Source organism: Balaenoptera musculus, chromosome 17 (genome assembly GCF_009873245.2).
Source record: "Balaenoptera musculus isolate JJ_BM4_2016_0621 chromosome 17, mBalMus1.pri.v3, whole genome shotgun sequence".
NCBI lineage: Eukaryota > Metazoa > Chordata > Mammalia > Artiodactyla > Balaenopteridae > Balaenoptera > Balaenoptera musculus.
Window position 1 is genome coordinate 36,625,216 of NC_045801.1, and position 23,031 is coordinate 36,648,246.

The 23,031-nt window shown below is 36.1% G+C and overlaps 1 protein-coding gene across 1 annotated transcript in view; it reads right to left on the reverse strand.

The window, feature by feature from the left end:
• The window catches only part of SPAG1 (sperm associated antigen 1), a 94,333-nt gene that overhangs the window by 68,654 nt on the left and 2,648 nt on the right, over positions 1-23,031 (reverse strand). Inside the window, exons 2-8 of the mRNA XM_036830754.1 lie at positions 21,530-21,671; positions 19,305-19,464; positions 9,201-9,326; positions 4,835-4,899; positions 4,221-4,330; positions 3,517-3,622; positions 318-448 (exon numbers count right to left, since the gene is read on the reverse strand). Of these exons, the coding sequence (XP_036686649.1) occupies positions 318-448; positions 3,517-3,622; positions 4,221-4,330; positions 4,835-4,899; positions 9,201-9,326; positions 19,305-19,464; positions 21,530-21,669 (838 nt within the window). The 5' untranslated portion in view covers positions 21,670-21,671. The remainder of the gene's footprint in view (positions 1-317; positions 449-3,516; positions 3,623-4,220; positions 4,331-4,834; positions 4,900-9,200; positions 9,327-19,304; positions 19,465-21,529; positions 21,672-23,031) is intronic.

A 23,031-nucleotide genomic window follows, 5' to 3' on the forward strand; every position in this document is an offset into this window, starting at 1 on the left:
AGAAAGCCCTCGCACAGAAACGAAGACCCAACACAGCCAAAAATAAATAAATAAAATTAATTAATTAATTAATTAAAAAAAAACACATGTATACTTTATTCAATCAATCATCTGGGATTATTAGCTACTTCAATTCAAATAATTAGGAACTTAAATTCCAAGTTAAACTTGAAATTAAAAGTAACTTGAGGAAGGTAATGATTCACATATAGAAATTTGAGTTCATTTGAAATATTTTTAGTGTAAATATAAGTGTCTACAAATGGTCTTTAACAGATCCTGTTGCAAATTTAAAGGTATTCTATGAACACTTTTACCCTTCAAGTTCCCGGGTTCTAACTCCAAGACCTTTTCACAATCCTGAAAAGCACTGTTCCAGTTCTGTAATTTGAGTTCCGCTTGAGCGCGATTGTTATAGGCTGCTACCGTGGGAAGCACTGATATGCTCCTGTAAAAGAGACATTTAATGGCAACAAGCAGACGGCAGGAAAACATAAGATAGAGAAACTCATCTAAAGTTGTAAGTAAAACAATCACAGCTCGTGTTACGGGTGCAATTGTGTCCCCCCAAATTCATATGTTGAAGTCCTAACCCCCAGCACCTCAGAATGTAACTATACTTGGAGATAGTCTTTAAAGAGATAATTAAGTTAAAGTGAGGTCATGAGGGTGTTCCCTAATCCAATATGACTGGTGTCACTATAAGAAGACGAGATTAGGACACAGACATGCACAGAGGAAAGCTCACTTGAAGACACAGAGAGAAGATGGCCATCTACAAGCCAAGGAGAGAGGCATCAGAAGAAACCAACCCTACAGACACCTTGATCTCAGACTTCTGACCTCCAGAGCTGTGAGAGAATACTTTTCTGTTGTTTAAGCCACTCAGTCTGTAACGGTTTATATGGCAGCTCTAGCAAACGAATATGGCTTGCATCATCAAAAATAATAACATACAATTCTATAAACATATTAAATCAATGTTTGGACAGATGCTTAAATATCCAGTTAAGAGATTTAACGTTGACTCTGGCTTTAGAAGTGACATGATCACTTAAATACTCACAGATCTCTTAAAAACCCAGTTTAGTTAACATCAAATATCAAATACATTTTTTTTTTACTCTTTAGGGACAAGTTTCTAGTACAAAAAAAAAGGAGCAATCAACCACAACTAATATCCTTTATTAAGTTGTTATTGTGTTAACAGATACAAATTAGTCTGTAATCTAAAAGTAAATTTAAATCTAAGGAAATGATCATAATTTTATCAAAGGAATTTAATTGAAGGAAACAGAAGAGAGTAGTAGTAATTGAGGAATACAGACCTTAAGAGAGTAAATTTTGGTACATTAAGGGTATGAATGCAAAATAATTAATGAAAAGAAGAATTTAAAACCTACCTGGCTGTTGCTTTAAAAACTGATTTGGAATGCTGTAAAATAATGTATTCCTAGATATAGGAAACATAAGGGTATCGGTGCACTAAATTTTCTAAATCCAGAAAAAAAAATGGGAAAGTCACAAAAAGTGTCAATTTACTAAGATCATTAAAGATGAATATAAAGAAATTACACAGTTGGGTAGAGACCAAACATGGACAATACATGTAAGAATAAATAACACGAGTACCTGACACTGAGTACTTCCCACATGCCAGGCACTAAACAGTCAACTCATTTAATCCTCATTATAATCCACGGAGGAGGCATTACTGCTCTTACGATTTTACAGATGAGAAAATAGATGTAACGGAAAGGTTAAGTAACATGCCCAAGGCCACAAGCTTGGAAATGGTAGAGTCAGGATTTAAATCCCAGCTGTCTACTCCAGCACCTGTTCTCTTTACCATCATGTTACCCTGCCTTTCAGCATGTTGTTTTATTTAATCCTCACAGCTGCTCTGAGGTAGGCACTGTTATAGTCTCATCGCATTGAGAAGACTGAGGTAAGAGAGTTGAAGAATCTACCCAAGGTCAGAAAAGTGGCAATTTGAGTTCCCTTAACCATTACAATATGCTGCTTTAATTTTTCACCTCTATGATTTCTTCAAAGAGAAAGACAAGAAAAAGTTTGTTCCCTGTAATAGGCAAGAGATTCTCCACTGGTGGAAATCTACAAGAAGACAAATAACAATACCAGAGCTGACATCCACCTGCCTGAACAGGGGAGGCTGTACTGAATGATACCTCAATATCCTCTTTACTTTGTATGTTCACTTAAACAGTTGAGCAAACTTCTTTACAGACACCAACAACATTAAAAAAAACCTTTTCTTTCCAAATGTGGAAGCAAGATTGTACAGAGTTTAGCTCTGAGAAAGCATTAGTGGTTGTATAAGCACAGTTTGTCTCTAACAATATTTCAGGAAATTAGTTTACTTTTCATAGACTGTAAGAGCTTCATAAGTTCATGCAAGCATACAATGAATATCTACTATGAACCAGGTACTCTGCTGGGTATTAGGGATACAATGATATTAAAAAAATGACAAGTGGGCTTTGCTCTTACAGAGCTTACAGTCCAGTTAGTGCCAAATCACACACACTTGAATTGTACCTCCAACAAAGTAGAGTTAAGATTACTATATGGGTATGTAAATGGGGGGTGGGGTTAAACTGAGTAGGGTAGAGGTTTAACCTAGTCTGAAAAGTAAAGGCAGACTTCCCCAAAGAAGTGAGACATGGGCTGAGATCTGAAGAATAAGTCAGAATTAACTAAATCATGAGAAGAAGGGAGAGTATTCTAGATGGAGGACCCAGCATAAGCAAAGGCCCTGTGGCGGGAGGTAGCACCATAAGTACTAGGATCCAGGCAGTCTGACTACAGAACCTGAGTTCTTAACCTCTAAGCTATATGAACTTTCTGTCGAGTTCCATTCAGACAGCTTCTATTTTCTCTGTAAAACAGTAAAGTTAGAACCTCTGTCAAAAGTGGGGATGAAGTGGGAGCTTGGAGGTTTAAGGAAATTATTGAAAAAACAAAGCAAACACAAATGAATTTATGATAAATCACAAGTACAATATCTTAAGTGGTTCTGACACTGATTATTTAGCTTATTTACATCATTTCAACAATTAAATTTAAACATTATCATTTTTTTAAATGGCAATTTTTGGGCTTTCCTGATGGCACAGCGGTTAAGAATCCGCCTGCCAATGCAGGGGACATGGGTTCGAGCCCTGGTCCGGGAAGATCCCACATGCTGCGGAGCAACTAAACCTGTGCGCCACAACTACTGAGCCTGCTCTCTAGAGCCCACAAGCCACAACTACTGAGCCCATGTGCCACAACTACTGAAGCCCGTGTGCCTAGAGCCCGTGCTCCACAACAAGAGAAGCCACTGCAATGAGAAGCCCATGCGCCCCAACGAAGAGTAGGCCCCACTTGCCACAACTAGAGAAAGCCCGCGCGCAGCAATGAGGACCCAACACAGCCAAAAAAATAAAATAAATAAATTAAAACATAAATAAATAAATAAATGGCAAGTTTAAACCACAACGAAAATCTGCTCACCGAGTATAATACATCACAGCCTCTTCATAATCTCCTGAGTTAAAAGCTTCATTTCCTTTCTCCTTTTCATGAGTAGCAAGAAAATCCTTTTCCTTCTCAGTTAGACCTAGAAATAAATGTTATCTGCTATAAGTAAAAATATAACTTAGTATAATTTTAACAAATTTAAATCCAAGAATGCTTATTTTAACAGAAGCAGAAAATTATAAAACAAATAAAAGAAGATACAAGTTTCCTAAGTTTAGAGATATTTCTTTTCTTTTTTTAATTATTCAGAATTTTTGAAGGTTTAGATTTTTTGAATAATTGTTTTGTTTTACTTTAATGGTACTATACACCTGTGGACTTCAAGTGAAAACAACCTCCTCCATCTTTTTGTTTTGAGGCAAAAAGAAAAAAATTTGAGGGATTTGGAGGAAAAAGAAGATTTGAAAAAGGGAATGAAAAATGAATTACAGTAAAAAAATAGGTTTATATATATATTTTTAAGTCATACTAAATTTAAATATCGTAACTCTTACTCATAAAATTAAGAAGTTAAAGGATAGAATGGAATTTGTTAGAGGTGTAAGCTCTAGGAGAAAATCCATAAACTTTTCATGGAAATCTGCAGCACTTAAAGAGAATGTCTTTGGGTCAACAGCTTTTATTATATTTCAAAAAATTTAGAGACTACTAAATTATTCTTATTTTCCCCCAATTACCTGCTGTATCTAGTCTTGTCTCAATTTTAGACAAATGCAACTTGTTGTTTACTATAGTTTTTTCTTTGTAATCTTCATCAATTTTCGCACATTCCTTTTCCACGTCAAATCTTAAATGAAAAAATAATAAAACTAGAAAAAAAAGCTCAATACAAACAAGAGAGTAAAATTTATTATTGATATTCTTGTATTTGTATCACTGTGCCTTTAGAAATAATATTCCAAAAATATATGATAGGTTTGTATTAGAAGTCACCTCTATTCTTTCCTAGAAAACATGGAATTTAGTGAGGACTTAAATATTAATCAGACCTAAACTGTGTGGAACTTTGGTATTAAAATTGTAACCAATTTCTCTTAATTTAAAAATTTGTTATTTTTTATTTTGGATGGGTATAAGTATTACATTAGCTATTTTTAGTTACTCTTATAAATAAAAGGATGCAGTAGTTTTTTATTTAATGAAAAAACAAAATCAAGAGTGCTTAATCCAAATACTCTTAGTACTCTACTGACATAACTTGATATTTGATATGTTCAGGTTTAAAACAATAAAGAATTTATTACAGTATTTTATGGTAGAGAATGTTTATATAAAGAAATATAAAACATACTTATCCCACTCTGCATAGTCCCTCGGAATTTTCTTTTTAGCTGGTCTACTTTTAGAATTTTTTTCCTGAAAGAAAAAATTATATTTTATGAGATATTTAATATAAGATTAGCAGATTTTCCTTTAAATGTGTAGTACTGGATTAAGGTACACAAATTGAATGGGTAAGAAAAATAGGTACCCTTGAAGTTACAACAACTCCAGTATTATAATTTTTTTAACATAATAATATAGAGCAGGTTAAAAAGTGATTTTAAATTTGTAGTTAATTATGAGAGTGATGGGCAGGACTTTAAGTACATATATAAAATTTTAAAACTTATATGTGTGAAATGTGATTATTATTGATTTTTCTTATAATAATAAAGTATTAAACTATCATTCATTCTTTTAAAACCGAGGCATTGAAGAAATAAGAATAACTACTTTGCTATGTTAGACAGAGCTGTTTTGCTTGCAATGACAGGCACCCAACTTGAACTAATTTTAGTTAAAAAGAATAAATTATTGGCTTATGTAACCAAACTGATGAAAGGGCAGGGGTATTGCTGGATAAAGGATTCATATACCCTCTTTCTACAGCTCTCCCTCTCTCCCCTTTTCTCCTTCTCTCCCCCAGAAGTCTCTGCTTCTCTCTCCCTGATTTTGTTTTCCCTGCTGTCTGCTTGCTTTTTCTATGTAGTTGGAAATGTGGCCACACACAGTCTGGGATTATAACCTGACAGGCCTCCCAATCAGAAAGGAAAAGGAGAGTGACTCTTCTCTCCATCTTTAATTAGAGAAATCCCAGGGAAGGACTCTGATTGGCTAGCTTGCGTTATGGGCCCATCACTGACCAAGCACTAGCTTGGTGCTATTAAGTGGCTCAACCCAGGTCACATGTCCACTGCAAGCACCTTGAAGGGAATGGGAGGAAAGCAAACAACAGTTCACAAATAGTTTCTTAAATGGTTTCTTAAAAGTCATAATTTGAAACCATTTGAATGGGTCATTTATACAAGCACGATTTTGTATCATTGTACACTGGTCATTAGGAGTTACACAGATCTTCCAAATATTCCTACATTTCATTATACAATTAAAAATCATATCTGTTAAAATCCTCATGGAGTTCACCAACAGGCACATGCAAAGATACTCAACATTACTAATCATCAGGGAAATGCAAATTAAAACCACGAGATATCACCTCACACCTGTCAGAATGGCTATCATCAAAAAGACCACAAATAACAAATATTAGAGAGGATGTGAAGAAAAGGGAACCCTTGTACATTGTTGGTGCATCCACTGTGGAAAACAGTATGGTGGTTTCTCAAAAAACTAAAAATAGAACTACCCTATGATCCAGCAATTCCACTCCAGGGTATATATTTGAATAAAATACAAACACTAATTCAAAGAGATACATGCACCCCAATGTACACAGCAGCATTATTTACAATTGCCAAGATGTGGAAGCAACTTAAGTGTCTATCAACAGATGAATGGATAAAGGAGAAGTAGTGTATACAAACATAAAAAAGAATGAAATTTTGCCATTTGCAACAACATGGATGGACTTGGAGGGTATTATGCTAGGTGAAATAAGTCAGACAGAGAAAGACAAATACTATATGATATCACTTATATGTGGAATCTAAAAAATAAAACAAACTAGTGAATATAACAAAAAGGAAACAGACTCACAGATACAGAGAACAAACTAGTGGTTACCAATGGGGAGAGGGGAGGGGGAGGGGCAAAACAGGAGTAGGAGATTAAGAGGTACAAAGTATTATGTATAAAATAAATTAGCTACAAGGATATACTGTACAACACAGCTAATATGGCCAATATTTTATAATAACCATAGATGGAGTATAACCTTTAAAAACTGTGAATCACTGTTATAACACCTGTAATTTGTATAATATTGTACATCAACTATATCTCAATTGTTTAAAAGTAAAAAAAAAAATCCTCATGGAGCTCATCATAAAAGTCATTAAGTGTCTCCCTTAAGGGGAAATTTTTTTGTCACAAGTAGGTATTTGAGAGCCCCTAAGAATATGAAATACTCTGAATTCTACCTGAAAGCTCAGATTTTAGCACTGGCAACAAATACTGTTCATTGATTTCTTTGAAGTGATAGACCATTTCACTATTTCCAAGAAAATGTCTGCCAAAAACTCAACTCTGAATAACTATAGCTTGTCTGTCAGTCATTTCTTCAAGTAAAAATTGTTCCAGGAAAAAGTTGCTAATTCAGCTGGCAGTCAATCACACAAGTGCTTTTTCTTATGATAACCATCATATTTCATTTCACAGTGAAGTGCCTTCTGTGTACTCCTCATTTTGTCACACAGAATATTTTTTTAACATCTTTATTGGAGTATAATTGCTTTACAATGGCGTGTTAGTTTCTGCTGTATAACAAAGTGAATCAGCTATACATAAACATATATCCCCATATCTCCTCCCTCTTGTGTCTCCCTCCCACCCTCCCTATCCCACCCCTCTAGGTGGTCACACAGCACAGAGCTGATCTCCCTGTGCTATGCGGCTGCTTCCCACTAGCTAGCTATTTTACATTTGGTACACACAGAATGTTAAAAAGATGTGTCCTCAAGATTCAAGATTTAATGACAAAAAAGGTTTTATTGTTTCATCAAAGACACTTTTAAGTTAAATTGGAATGTTTTACTATGAGTGCACAGCAGTGGAGAAAACAATGACCGCTAGTCCAGTTGGTGCCACTGCCTTGATTCATGGTAAGGCACCAGCAGTTTTACCCTCAGTGCAAATGTCAACCCAGTGAAAGAGACAAAAGCATCAGCATTATTTTTGAAAATAACATTGACTTTCTGGATCCCCTAGAAGGATCTCTGGGACAACCAGCGTCCACGGGTCATACTTTGAGAACCACTGTACCACTAGTCTGTCTATCCCTACTGGACTATAAGCTCTTTGAGGACAGAGACCAAATGTTTTTTGTTGTTACAGTTTCAGGACACAGACTTAACACATAATGAGTGTTCAATAAATACGAATTCATTGATTACAGACAGTGGTATCCTTCCTATACTTACTTACTTTGTACCTCAGTTACCTGAGTAATTCCTAATGAGAAGTAAAAAGACCCAGGAAGGTAAATTACCAAGGAGCAGAGTGATGAAAAGGCTATATATGTTTTTCTAATAAAACTGGGGACTCAAAGAAGAGATGAGAAAAACAAGAATGACTCAACCCAAAATGAAGAGACTTAGGTAAACATCCTCTTAAAGATGATAGGAATAATAGGAAAAAAAAAAAAAGGAGGGCAGAGGGAATGGAATGTGTGATCCAAGCGAAAGCCCACTGGAGACAAGGGTTGGGTTTTTTTGTTTTGTTTTGTTTTGTTTTTTAAATTTTTTTTTTTTAATGTGACACATACTTTTAATTTTATTTATTTATTTATGGCTGTGTTGGGTCTTCGTTTCTGTGCGAGGGCTTTCTCTAGTTGTGGCAAGTGGGGGCCACTCTTCATCGCGGTGCGTGGGCCTCTCACTATCGCGGCCTCTCTTGCTGCGGAGCACAGGCTCCAGACGCGCAGGCTCAGTAATTGTGGCTCACGGGCCTAGTTGCTCCGCGGCATGTGGGATCTTCCCAGACCAGGGCTCGAACCCGTGTCCCCTGCATTGGCAGGCAGATTCTCAACCACCGCGCCACCAGGGAAGCCCCAAGGGTTGGGTTCTTTAATATCAGGGTCAGGTGGATGCCAAGAAGCTCAATTTTAACTTGAAGTTAAGTGAACCTGGAACTCCAACAGGCCCCTTCTCTATGGAAGCCATGGGTTACCAAGGAGAGATCTGCATGGCAAAATAGGGACCAATCTCAGAGAAATAAAAACGAGGGGCTGGAGATGGGGGGAGAAATGCACTAAACAGAGAAATGACATCTATAACTGCTTGATATCCATGTTTAATGGGTTAATTAAACAGATTAATCCATCTGTTTTACGCTTTAAATCCATACTTAATTGTGTAACAAACTACTCCCTCTATACCTCTATTGGATACATGAAATTACTCCCTGAAACTCTTACACACTGAATTGGATCATAAGTACTCATCAAAAATTGTCAGAGTAGAAGAGACAGAACAGCAAAAGAAACAATGAGGAAGGCAGTAAACCCAAGATGCAAGTCTTCAAATGAAAATACTGTTTCATTTTGATATCCAGGTGAGGCCTACTCCAGAAGGTGATAACACACGATCACCTGAAAAAAATCCCCAGCTGCCTACAGGACATCACACTTCAGCTACACTGATTAAACCAAGATAATGTTCTTAATAAACAACAACTTTCTCCCCCTACCACCCACACCCCACACCAAAAAGGCCTACCTTGGCAACGTGAAGATGGCTGTTTGAACCACGAACTGGAGGCAAATTATCTTCCATTGCTGGAAATGTTTCAGTTTCTTGAAAGTGTATTTTATCATCTTCTTTTTTAATTTCTGATACCCAACTCTGAGAAGAAGAGAGGAAAAAAGAAGGTAAATATACAGTTTGAAATAATTAACCAGGCATTAGAAAGGACTGTACATCATCATAGTTTACTGTGGGTCAATTTTTAGGTGACAATTTGATCATGCCATTTTCCCCACCTGAAATGCCCTTCTTACTCTCTCGTTTTTTTTCAATTGTAGGAAAATACACAATAACATAAAATGTATCATCTTAACTATTTTTAAGTGTACAGTTCAGTATTGTTCAGTATATTCATTGTTGCCCTTCCTACTTTATTTATCTTACAAGATCTTTTACATCATCCCTTCCAGCAAGCTTTCTCTGAACTTCCTGGTTGGGCTAAAAGTGTTCCTCCTCTGTGTTTAGCATAGAGATTTTAAATCCTCTATTTACTGTTTGTCCCTCTTACCACACTGTAAGTTCCTTGAGGGCAGAGCCTATGTCTTAATCTCAAGAACCTTAGCATGTCAGCTGCAACTTAACATACAGATTAGATTGACCCAGTCTCCAACTCTAGCAGTTTGACAGAAGGAACATGCTCGTTTCTGTAGGTAAATATTAATTACTTCAGATTCCACTGATTTTTTTTATATACAGTGGTCAGTATAAAATATACAAATAACAAGAAAGACAAAGAAGCAGAAAAACATTACCCACAGTCAATAGAAGCAGACACATAGAGTGGATGGATGTTGGAAGTAACAAATAGGGACTTAAAAACAGCTACAGTAAATATGTGAGAAGGGTGGACAACATGCATGAACAATTGAGAACTTTGGGAGAAGAAAGGAAACTTTAAAAAGATTTAATGGAAATCCTGAAAATGAAAAACTCAGTATCCAAAATGAATCTATTTGATTAACAGTAGGATGGACACAGGGAAAAAGTGGACAAAAAGAGAATCAGTAATGTTATAGCAGATGTAAACATTAACCAACTTGACCTAATCAATATTAAAGACTTCTATGTTATTTTCAAGAGCACATGGAACATAGGCCAAAAAAAGTCTCAATAAATTTGATAGGGGTGAAATTATACAAAGTATGGTATCTGACCACAACAGACCTAAATTAGAATTCAGTAATAATAAGTATTTAGATTATCCCCAAGTAATTGGAAATTAAACAATACACTTATAAAGAGATCATGGGTTAAAAAAGGAAATCAGATGGGAAATTGGAAAATAATTTGAACTAAGTGATAAAGAAAACATGACATATAATTTGTAGGATTCAGATAAAGTATTAGAGGGAAATATACAACTTTAAACAAGAAGAAAGGCTTAAGATCCAATTATTTAAGCTTCTACCTTAAAAAACTAATAAAGAGAGAGAAAACACATTAAAGCCAAAGTAGGTAGAAGGAAATAAAAATATTAAAAAATAAGAGTAGGAATCTGTAAAACAGAAAATAGAAAAATAAAGAAAATCAACATTCAAAACTAGTTTTTTTGGAAATAAATTAATACAACTGACAAACCCTCAGCAAGACTAGTCAAAAGAAAGTGAAAGGAAAAAATACAAATTACCAGTATCAGGTATAAAAGAGGTACATCACTAATAATTCTACAGATATTAAAAAAATGACAAGGGGATGTTTTAGACAAATTTATACCAATAACTTTGCAAGTTAGATAAAATAAACAAATTCTCTGAAAAACTTAACTTAGATACAAGAAAAGTTGAAGTACTTAAAACAAACAAACAAAAAACACAAAAAAACCTAGCACATTGTCTGGCATATACTAGGTTCACAATAATGTTTATTAAACTGAATCGTCACAGAGGCCAGAAAAATTGAGTAAGATATTTCCTTATTATCTGTGAAATTCTATTATTTATTATTCAGCAGATATATAGTGAGGGTCTAATATTTGTCAGACACTCTTCAAATAGGGGCTAGGATAAACTATATTAACTGTCCTACCCATATAGGAGGCGGGGAGGATGAAAAGGAGGCAAACAGGAGAAACAGGAAGAGAAAAAGAAAAACAAGGGAAGAAAGGTAAAAAGAGAGAGGAAGGATTATAGAGGAGGAAAGGGAGAGAGAGAAAACTGGGAACGAAGGAGAAGTGGCAAGAAAAGTATGAAGGAAGGAAGATGAGAAGGAAACTAACTTAAGAATTGACTGAGAAAGAACACACAGCTGGGGGGAAAGCAGGCCCTGCAATTAAAACAGCTGTTTACCCCTCAGAAAATAAAGCCAAAGAACGCTGGACAAGAACTGCTATTTTAACCTGTAGATTAATTACCAAATTTTCAAACTCAAGTCAATAAAATGACAAAATGAGAAAGCTGAAAGTTTTTAAAAATTAGCATTCTGAGTTAGAGAATACACATACCTCAAAATTGTTTTCAAGTGTATGATTTACCTCAGAAAAAATACGCTGAATAAAATAAAGTAAAACCAAAAAAAGTTGTTTTTCCAGAGTCTGTTTTAAAAAATATATATTTCTTAAGCAAAATGAAACCACAAAGGAACTATGAGACAATACAGGTAAATATGTATCTGGTGGAGACAGAGTTTTCCTAAGTATAAAACAAATGTAAAGATCATAAAGGATAAAATCAAGAGGTGTGGTTACATAAAAATAAATAAATGAATAAACAGCACACACAAAACTTACAAGGCAAATAACAAATTGAGGGGAAAATTAAAATATGTAGGAAAGAACTCTTACAAATAAATAAGAAACATATCAATAGAAAAGTCAATAAAGGGGCTTCTGGCTCTGACAAAGTAACAGGGACTAGATTTACCCTCCTGCCTAAACTTTAGAAAACATGATAAAATATATGAAACAATAGTTTCAGACACTGGACAATAGGTAGCACAGGACAATAATTCTTGAAAGAAGGGAAACAAATGAGGTAAACCCTACATTTGCTCCAAACTGACTGCCTAGTGTTTCCAGGCTACAGCATAGGGAAAGAAAACAGTCTTAGGTCTCAATGAATTTAGAAGAACGGAGGTCAGACTGGGGAGACCAAGACTGCAAGAATTAAGGAGGTAAGATTTCTGAGAGGAGAGAGCTGGACAGAGAGAAAGCTCTGAATATAACCTGAATAGCCCTGAGTCTACTAAAGAAACTGAATTAATAGTTAAAACCTTATCAATAAAGAAAACTTGAGGCCCAGATGGCATCAATGGTAAATTCTAGAAAACATTTAAGGAAGAAATAATATCAATTATACACAAGCTTTTCTAGGAAACAGAAGAATAGAGAATACTTTCCAACTCATTCTGAGGTCAACAGTACCCTGATACAAAAATCAGACAACGACATTACAAGAAAACTACAGACCAATATCTCTCATGATCCATAGACACAAAAAGTCCTTAACACAATTTTAGCAATCCAATCCATATAAAAAAGATACATCATGATGAGTAGGGTTTATCCTGGAATGTAAGGTTACTATAACACTCAAAAACAGTGTACATAAATTACCTTATTAACAGACTACTAAGAAAACCATATGTTCATCTCAATAAATGCAGGAAAAGCATTTCACAAAATTTAATATCCATTCATGATAAAAATTCTCCACCCATCAAACATGGAACAGAAGGGAACTTCCTCAACCTGATAAAGGAGAACTATACAAATCTATAAGTAACATAATGAAAGGCTAAATGATTTCCCCTAAGATGGGGAACAAGACAAAGATATCTGCTCTCATTTCAACATTGTACTAGAGGTCCACGCCAATGGAATAAGGCAAGTAAAAGGAATAAAAGGTAGCCAGTCTGGAAAAGAAGAAAATCTTTCAATATTCACAGATGACATAATCTTCCATAAAGAAAATCCAAGGAATCTACAAAAAAATCTACTAGAACGAATGTGTTAGTTTGAATTAAACAAGACACAGGATACACAGTCAATACAGAAAGGCCAATTTTAGATAACTATAAGTTTGCAATGTACAAGTAGAAATTGAAATTAAAATTCCACTGATATGAGGTATCTAGGTTAGCCAAACTCAAAGAAACAGAAAGTAGAATGGTCAATAGATGCAGAAAAAGCTTTTGATAAAATTCAACATCCATTTATGATAAAAACTCTCCAGAAAACGGGCAAAGAGGGAACATACCTCAACATAACAAAGGCCATAAATGACAAACTCACAGCTAACATCATACTCAACGGTGAACAGCTGAAAGCATTTCCTCTAAGATCAGGAACAAGACAAGGATGTCCAATCTCGCCACTTTTATTCAACATAGTTTTGGAAGTCCTGGCCACAGCAATCAGAGAAGAAAAAGAAATAAAAGGCATCCAAATTGGAAAAGAAGTTGTTAAACTGTCACAATTTGCAGATGACATGATACTTATTATACATAGAAGATCCTAAAGATGCTACCAGAAAACTATTAAAGCTCATCGATGAATTTGGTAAAGTCGCAGGATACAAAATTAATACACAGAAATCTGTTGCATTTCTATACATTAACAACAAAAGACCAGAAAGAGAAATTAAGGAAACAATCCCATTTATCCTCACATAAAAAAGAATAAAATACCTAGGAATAAACCTACCCAAGGAGGCAAAAGATCTGTACTCCAAAATCTATAAGACGCTGATGAAAGAAATCGATGACGACACAAAGAGATGGAAAGATATACCATGTTCTTGGATTAGAAGAACCAATATTGTCAAAATGACTATATTACCCAAGGCAATTTACAGATTCAATGCAATCCCTATCAAATTACCAATGGCATTTTTCACAGAACTAGAACAAAAAATTTTTACATTTGTATGGAAACACAAAAGACCCGAAAGAGCCAAAAGCAATCTCGAGAAAGAAAAATGAAGCCGGAGGAATCGGGCTTCCTGACTTCAGACTATAGTATAAAGCTACAATAATCAATACAGTATGGTACTGGCACAAAAAACAGAAATATAGATCAATGAAACAGGATAGAGAGCCAAGAAATAAACCCACACATCTATGGTCAATCTATGACAAAGGAGGCAAGAATAAACAATGGAGAAAAGACTCTTCAATAAGTTGTGCTGGGAAAACTGGACAGCTACATGTAAAAGAATGAAATTAGAACATTCTCTAACACCACATACAAAAATAAATTAAAAATGGATTAAAGACCTAAATGTAAGACTGGATACTTTAAAGCTCCTAGAAGAAAACATAGGCAGAACACTCTTTGACATAAATTGCAGCAATATCTTTTTAGATCCATCTCCTAGAATAATGGAAATAAAGACAAAAATAAACAAATGGTACCTAATTAAACTAAAAAGCTTTTGCACAGCAAAGGAAACCACAAACAAAACGAAAAGACAACCTACAGAATAGGAGAAAATATTTGCAAATGATGCAAATGACAAAAGATTAATCTCTAAAATATACGAACAGCTAATACAGTTCAATATATATATTAAAAAAAACCAATCAAAAAAATGGGCAGAAGATCTAAATAGACATTTCTCCAAAGAAGACATACAGATAGCCAAAAGGCACATGAAAAGATGCTCAACATCACTAATTAGTAGAGAAATGCAAATCAAAACTACAATGAAGTATCACCTCACATTGGTCAGAATGGCCATCGTCAAAAAGTCTACAAATAATAAATGTTGGAGAGGGTGTGGAGAAAAAGGAACTCTCCTACACTGTTGGTGGGAATGTAAATTGGTGCAGCCACTACGGAGAACAGTATAGAGGTTCCTTATAAAACTAAAAATAGAGTTACCATATGATACTGCAATCCCACTCCTGAGCATACATCTGGATAAAACCGTAATTGGAAAAGATATATGCACCCCAATGTTCATTGCAGCACTGTTTACAATAGCCAAGACATGCAAGCAACCTAAATGTCTATCAACAGGTGAATGGATAAGGAAGATGTGGTATATTTATTCAGTGGAATATTACTCAGCCATAAAAAAGAATGAAATGATGCCACTTGCAGCAACATGGATGGACTAGAGATGATCATACTAACTGAAAAGCCAGACAGAGAAAGACAAACATCATATGATATTGTTCATATATGGAATCCAAAAGAAAAAAAAATGATACAAATGAACTTATAAACAAAACAGAAATAGGCCCACAGACATAGAAAACAAACTTATGGTTGCCAAAAGGGAAAGGTGGGGCGGGGGGGGAGGGATAAATTAGGAGTTTGGGATTAATATATATACACTACTATATATAAAATAGATAATCAACAAGGACCTACTGTGTAGCACAGGGAACTCTACTCAATATTTTATAATAACCTATAAGGGAGAAGAATCTGAAAAAAAATAGATATATACGTATGTATAACTGAATCACTGTGCTGTACACCTGACACTGACACAACATTGTAAATCAACTATACTTCAATAAAAAAATAAAAATAAAAAATAAAAAAGAATGTAAACAGATCAAAAAATAAATAAAAAAGAAAGTAGAATGGTGGTTGCCAGGGGCTGGTGGTGGGGGTGGGATGGAGAGTTGTTATTTAATGGGTAGAGAACTTCAGTTTTGGAAGATGAAAAAGTTTTTGAGATTGGTTGCACAACAATATGAATATACTTAACACTAATGAACTGTACACTTAAAAATGGTTAAGATGGGGCTTCCCTGGTGGCGCAGTGGTTGAGAATCTGCCTGCCAATGCAAGGGACACGGGTTCGAGCCCTGGTCCGGGAAGATCCCACATGCCGCGGAGCAACTGGGCCCGTGAGCCACAACTACTGAGCCTGCGTGTCTGGAGCCTGTGCTCCGCAACAAGAGAGGCCGCAACAGTGAGAGGCCCGCGCACCGTGATGAAGAGTGGCCCCCGCTCGCCGCAACTAGAGAAAGCCCTTGCACAGAAACGAAGACCCAACACAGCAAAAATAAAAAAAAATTTTTTTTTAAATGGTTAACATGATAAATTTTATATAAACCAATAAAATTTCATAACTGAAGTGACTTAGAATGAGCAAAAAAATTTAATTTAAAAAACATTAACTTTTACAGTAGCATAAAATATATTAGATACTTAGAAATAAATTTCATTAAAAATAAGCAAGAAGTATACACTGAAAACTATGAGACACTGCTTCATTAAAGACCTATATGAACAGAAAAAATACATGTTCATGGATCAGAAATCTCAATATTGTTAAGATATCAATTCTTCCAAAATTGATCCACAAATTCAACACAATCCCAACTCAAATACAAGCAAGCTATTTTGTAGAAATTGGCAAGCAAAGGACCTGGAACACCCAAAACAACTCTGTAAATGAAGAACAGAGTTGGAGGACTTGCACTATCTGATTTCAAGACTGACTGCATATATGGGAAAAGAATCTGAAAAAGAATAGATATATATAAAAATGTATAACTGAATCACTTTGCTGTACACCTGAAACTAACACAACACTGTAAATCAACTATACTCCAATATATTGATAAAACTAAAATTAAAAAATAGACTTACTGTAATCAAGACAATGGAGTACTGGTGTAAAGACAGACATTTAGATTGATGAACAGAATAGAGAGAGTTCAGAAATAGACTTACACATATATGGGCAGTTGATTTTTGACAATGGTACCAAGAATTTCAATGAGGAAAGGATAATCTTTAATTAAATGACACTTGAACTTTTGGATATCCATGTTAGTATGTACAAATATATGTATGTGTGTGTATGTATATATTTGTGTGTGTGTCTAAAAAATGAAACAGATCTCAGACGTGTATTTAAGAGCTAAAACTATAAACCTTCTAGAAGAATCATAGGAGAAAATTTAGGGATCTTGAATTAGACAAAGATTTCTTAATAGAACACAAAAGCACAAACTATAAAAAGAAAAATCAGTTTCATCAAAAGTAAAAACTTTTGCTCTTTCAAAGGTACTGTTAAAAAAATGAAAAGGCAAGCCACACAATATCAGAAAATATTTGCAAAGATGTATCTTTGTGTGTAAAATACATGAAAGACATGTATTTTACAACTCAATAAGAACACAAAAAATCTAATTTTTTTTAATGGGCAAAGGATTTAAAGACACTCTACAAAAGAAGATATATGGATGACAAATAAGTACATGAAAAGACATTCAACATCATTAGTTATTAGAGAAATGCAAATGAAAACCACAATGAGATACCACTATATACCTAAGAGAATAGCTAAAATTAACAAAACTGACAATACTAAGCATGGACCACAATGTAGAGCAACTGGAACTTTTATCCATTATTGGCAGGACTGATGCCACTTTGGAAAACATTTTAGCATTTGTTCATCAATGGGTAAATGGTTAAACTGTGAGATATCCATACAATTCACTACTACTCAGCAATTAAAAGGAATGAACTGTGGACACATGCAACAACGTAGATGAATCTCAAAAGCATCATGCTAAGTGAAAGAAGCCAGACATGAAATAAGATATACTATATAATTATATTTATATGAAAGTCTAGAAAAGGCAAATCTATAATGATAGAAAGCATTTCAGCGGTTGCCAGGAGCCAGGGGGTGGAGTCAGCACTGACTGCAAAGGGGCAAAACAAAACTTTTAGGGATAATGGAAATATTCCACAGCAAATGCAATTTGTCAAAACTCAGTGAAATTACCATAAAATAGCTAATTTTTTAAAAATTGAAGTATAGTTAATATACACTATTATGTTAGTTTCAGGTATACAACATAGTGATTAAATATTTTTATAGATTATATTCCATTTAACGTTATTACAAAAGAATGGCTCTGTTTCCCTGTGCTGTACACCCTTGTTGCTTATTTATTTTATACACAGTAGTTTGTATCTCTTAATCCCTTACCCCTATCCTGCCCCTTCTTCCTCCCTCTCCCCACTGGTAACCACTATTTTGTTCTCTATGTCTGTGAGACTGTTTCTGCCTTGTTGCATACATTTGTTTGTTTTATAAAATAGCTAATTTTTATTGAATGTAAATAATAACAATAAAGCTGATTAAAAGAAATCAGTAAAGACACAAACAGGTCATTAAGAAAAGAAGAAATTCAAGTGACAGATTTTTAAAAATTTAACGCTACTAGTAAACAAACAATACACTACGTACTATCATTTTTAACTATTTAATTGACTTTAAAATGTAAAAAATGATTACAGTTTCCAGCGAAGAGTACCTGAAGTGAGCATTCTTACACACTGCTGGTGGGAGAGTACAAAGGTACAACTTCCTGAGAACATAGAAATGTGTTTCAACAGCCTTAAAAATATTTAGATCCTTTGATCAAGTAACTTGAATTCTAATAATTTATCCCTAGGAAACAACCAGGATGGTACAAAAAAATTATGAACAAACATAACACTATTTATAGATGCTGACTGAATTATGTTCCTTTCATAGGGTGGGATATTATTCAGTCATTTAAAATACATGTGCAGGGCTTCCCTGGTGGCACAGTGGTTAAGGATCCGCCTGCCAATGCAGGGGACACGGGTTGGAGCGCTGGTCCGGGAAGATCCCACATGCCGTGGAGCAACTAAGCCCGTGCGCCACAACTACTGAGCCTGTGCTCTAGAGCCCACGTGCCACAACTACTTAAGCCTGTGCGCCTAGAGCCCGTGATCTGCAACAAGAGAAGCCACTGCAATGAGAAGCTCACACACCACAACGAAGAGTAGCCCCAGCTCACTGCAACTAGAGAAAGCCCACACGCAGCAACAAAGATCCAACTCAGCCAAAAATAAATAAATAAATAAATTTATTTTAAAAATAAATAAAAAACAAAAAATAAAATACATGAGCATGCCCTCCCCACCCCCCACCAACAAATCCACAGACATACACACACAGAGACACACACACATTCACAATATTCTCCTAGGTGTAAGAAGCAACCAGTACCACCTAAGTAATTACCACTAAAAGCCCTTTACTGACAAAAAAGGAAGCCTAGGATTTCAGATAAGTAAAGTAGATATATATCCATGACAATGCCACAAAAAGTGATGTTACTCTATACCTTTATATCACCATCAATTTTTTCCCATTCTTCTGCTGTGAAACTGGCTGCTGTCGCTGCAGGTTTCTCTCTCCTCAAAGCTCTACTTCCAGGAGCCAAGCCTGAAAGGCGCTTTTCACAAAATTCAGTAAGTTCAGGATAATATCCTTCCTCACCAGACCTTTTAAAAAATTCAGAATTTTAGAGTTACCACTTCACTTAGAGATCATATAGACCAGTGGTTTGCAAGCTGGGTTCCATGGAGCCCAGGGGTTCCACAGAGATCTCACGGTCTGCCCCGAACGAGGATGAAGGCTGAGCTGCTGCCTTCCCCCTCACCGTCCTCAATTAGAGCAACCTCCACTTTCACATGCTCATCTATGGAGTGCTGAGATGAAGGGGGAAAAAAAGGAGCTCCAAAGACATCAATTTCCATCACACGCTTTAAAAGTTGAATAGATAACATTTTCTCTCCTCTTTAACACACATATGTTCATTTTGTACATAAGGTAATTTTAAACTTATAAATGGAAATTCATTATTAGAGACAGGCAAAGAATGAGACTTTGGACTTATTTTCCAATGAGGAGTTACTGTTCTGGCTCTTTTTTTTTTCCCCCCCAAAGGGATAGGAAGAAAATGGCAGAGGAACAGTTTAGAACAACACACCTCTAAATTCAACCACTCAAGGAACAGAATTCCTTCCTCAGAGAGTTAAACAGAGACATGTGTTCTTTTTTGCTTTTTTTTTTTTTTTTAAGGAAAATCAATCTTTTCCTCGTTTCTTGTGAATCTGCTTACTTCTAAATTTTTAGAAAAATAAAAATAAATCCCATTTTCAAATTAAATTTAAAAAATAATCCCAAGTCAATACAATTTAATTAGGCTATTCATAAAATGTCTTTCAAACTCTTTCATCCCATAAACTTCACATTTTCTTTTAGTCTTTTTTTTTTTTTTTTTTTTTAATTTTATTTATTTATTTATTTATGGCTGTGTTGGGTCTTCGTTTCTGTGCAAGGGCTTTCTCTAGTTGCGGCGAGCGGGGGCCACTCTTCATCGCGGTGCGCGGGCCTCTCACTATCGCGGCCTCTCTCGTTGCGGAGCACAGGCTCCAGACGCGCAGGCTCAGTAGTTGTGGCTCACGGGTCCAGTTGCTCCGCGGCATGTGGGATCCTCCCAGACCAGGGCTCGAACCCGTGTCCCCTGCATTGGCAGGCAGATTCTCAACCACTGCGCCACCAGGGAAGCCCCTTTCTTTTAGTCTTTAATCAAATAAAAATGAAAACGTTCTTAGACGTTGAGAAAAACAAGAGGGAAAACAATGATATGATGAGGCTATTACATCAACACTGGCTGGGGACACGCAGGGATGCTTAGGAAGGACAGGAGGCTAAAGGTGATGAGAAAGAAAAAGGAAGGACACAGCAGTAAGGAAGGGCATCAGAGGAAAGAAAAGAGAGAACCACTGCTGAGCAAAAGGAATACTATTGATGTCCCGGAAATGGGCAGTTTGTGCTCACAAGTGCTTCTGCAATAATGAGGCTACCCTCCAAATGCAAAACCCTCAAGAAACCCCAAACAGTTGGCAAAGGTTGGTAGGCCACAGGGCAATGTTTCTTGTAGAGTTCCCTTGGCCACCCGCATGTTGATCAGCCAGTGTGCTTGTTAAAAACACATGTTCCTGGGCTCCACTCCTGATTTCCTGAAGCAGAATCTCCAGGAGTGGTGCCCTCAAATTTGCATTTTCTAACCACCATGTTTGGCAAATATTAAAGTTTGACAATCACAGCCACAGGGCTCTTACCCAGAAAAGGCTTTGATTCCCTGACTTCTGGTCCTACTTTCTCCCCCGCCACCCCATCCCCCATGCAACGGCTCCCAGTGAGTCACCCACCTTTGCTGGCAGATAGTGTGAAGTGGGAGAGTGCCAAAGCACTTTATCAGCATAAGCAGGTGCCTCCTAACGGCTGCTTTACCGGTTCCTAGAAAGTGCCAGGAAGCAAGAAAAATGCCCTCTTGGATACTAATTAGCCTAAGTCTTGTGCTGGAAGTAGATCTAGCCAGAACCCGCCAAACTAACCACAGGATCAAAACCACTATTTTGGAACCTAACATGGACAAAAACAACAATTTCAATATTGGAAAATCTGCTCCAAAATTTCTAATGTAGCTTAGAATTTTAGAAGTCAACAATATAATTAAAATTGGCAAACTGAAACATGATATGATTTTTAAACGCTTACCTGAGCACACAAAGAATTTTTTCCAAGTGTTTAACGTCTGAACATTTTTCAATATACTTGAAATCCAAATGTTCAACAGGTATTTTAAATGTTTTTGTTGTTCCAAAGCCCCACAATGACGGATAATCTTTGGCAGTCATGGCTGAAATATAGTGTAGGAAAATAGTTATGAATCTAAAAATACATTAATACTCAATTTGGATAGTAGTAACCATCTAGGTACTTCTGTAATATTTATTTTTCATTTCTATAGAAAAGGAGATGGAGTATTTCTTCTAAGGAGGAAGCTACACATTGTAAATTCTCCCTGATAAGAACAGTTAACATTCATGGGGCTAAATTACAATATACGGACTTCCCTGGTGGTGTGGTGGTTAAGAACCCGCCTGCCAATGCAGGAGACATGGGTTCGAGCCCTAGTCCAAGAAGACCCCATATGCCACAGACCAACTAAGCCCATGAGCCACAACTGCTGAGCTTCCGCTCTAGAGCCCATGAGCCACAACTACTGAGTCTGCGTGCTACAACTACTGAAGCCCGTGCACCTGAGCCTGTGCTCTGCAACAAAGAGAAGCCACTGCGATGAGAAGCCTGTGCACCGCAACGAAGAGTAGCCCCCACTCGCTGCAACTAGAGAAAGCCCGTGCACAGCAACGAAGACCCAACGCAGCCAAAAATAGCTAAATAAATAAATAGATAAAAATAAATTACTGGGGGCTTCCCTGGTGGCGCAGTGGTTGAGAATCCGCCTGCCAATGCAGGGCGCACGGGTTCGAGCCCTGGTCTGGGAGGATCCCACATGCCGCAGAGCAACTGGGCCCGTGAGCCACAACTACTGAGCCTGCACATCTGGAGCCTGTGCTCCGCAACGAGAGGCTGCGACAGTGAGAGGCCCGCGCACCGCAATGAAGAGTGGCCCCCACTTGCCACAATTAGAGAAAGCCCTCGCACAGAAACGAAGACCCAACACAGCCATAAATAAATACATAAATAAATACCCAAAGTTTAAAAAATAAATAAATAAATAAATAAATAAATAAATAAATTACTATATACCACAGATGGATTATTTTACTTAATCTTCACTTAAGCAAAATTGAAATACAACAACAGAGCAGGTTTTGGTGCTATAGAGGAAAACATTTTTTTCTTGTATCCATTTGGGTTCAGCACCTGAGGGCTGTAAATTAAACTGACAAAAGATATTAACGGGAGAAAAGGTTCATTTTATATACTCCTGGGGCTTCACAGAAAAGTGAAAACTCAAAGAAACTGTTAGGCCTGGGGAACTATATACCATTTTAACAAAGGGTGATAAATTGTGTAGAAATGATTAGACAAAGGAAAAGGGGTTTTGGTTTCTAGAAGGTAAATCTATGGAAGAAACTAATGGCAGATAAGGGTTATTTTAATAAGGTTTGTTTATGCAGACTCACCTCAGTGCTGATTGTCCATCTACTGTGATAAGTGTTGTTCTCTTCATCTTGGTATGAGAAAGGAGA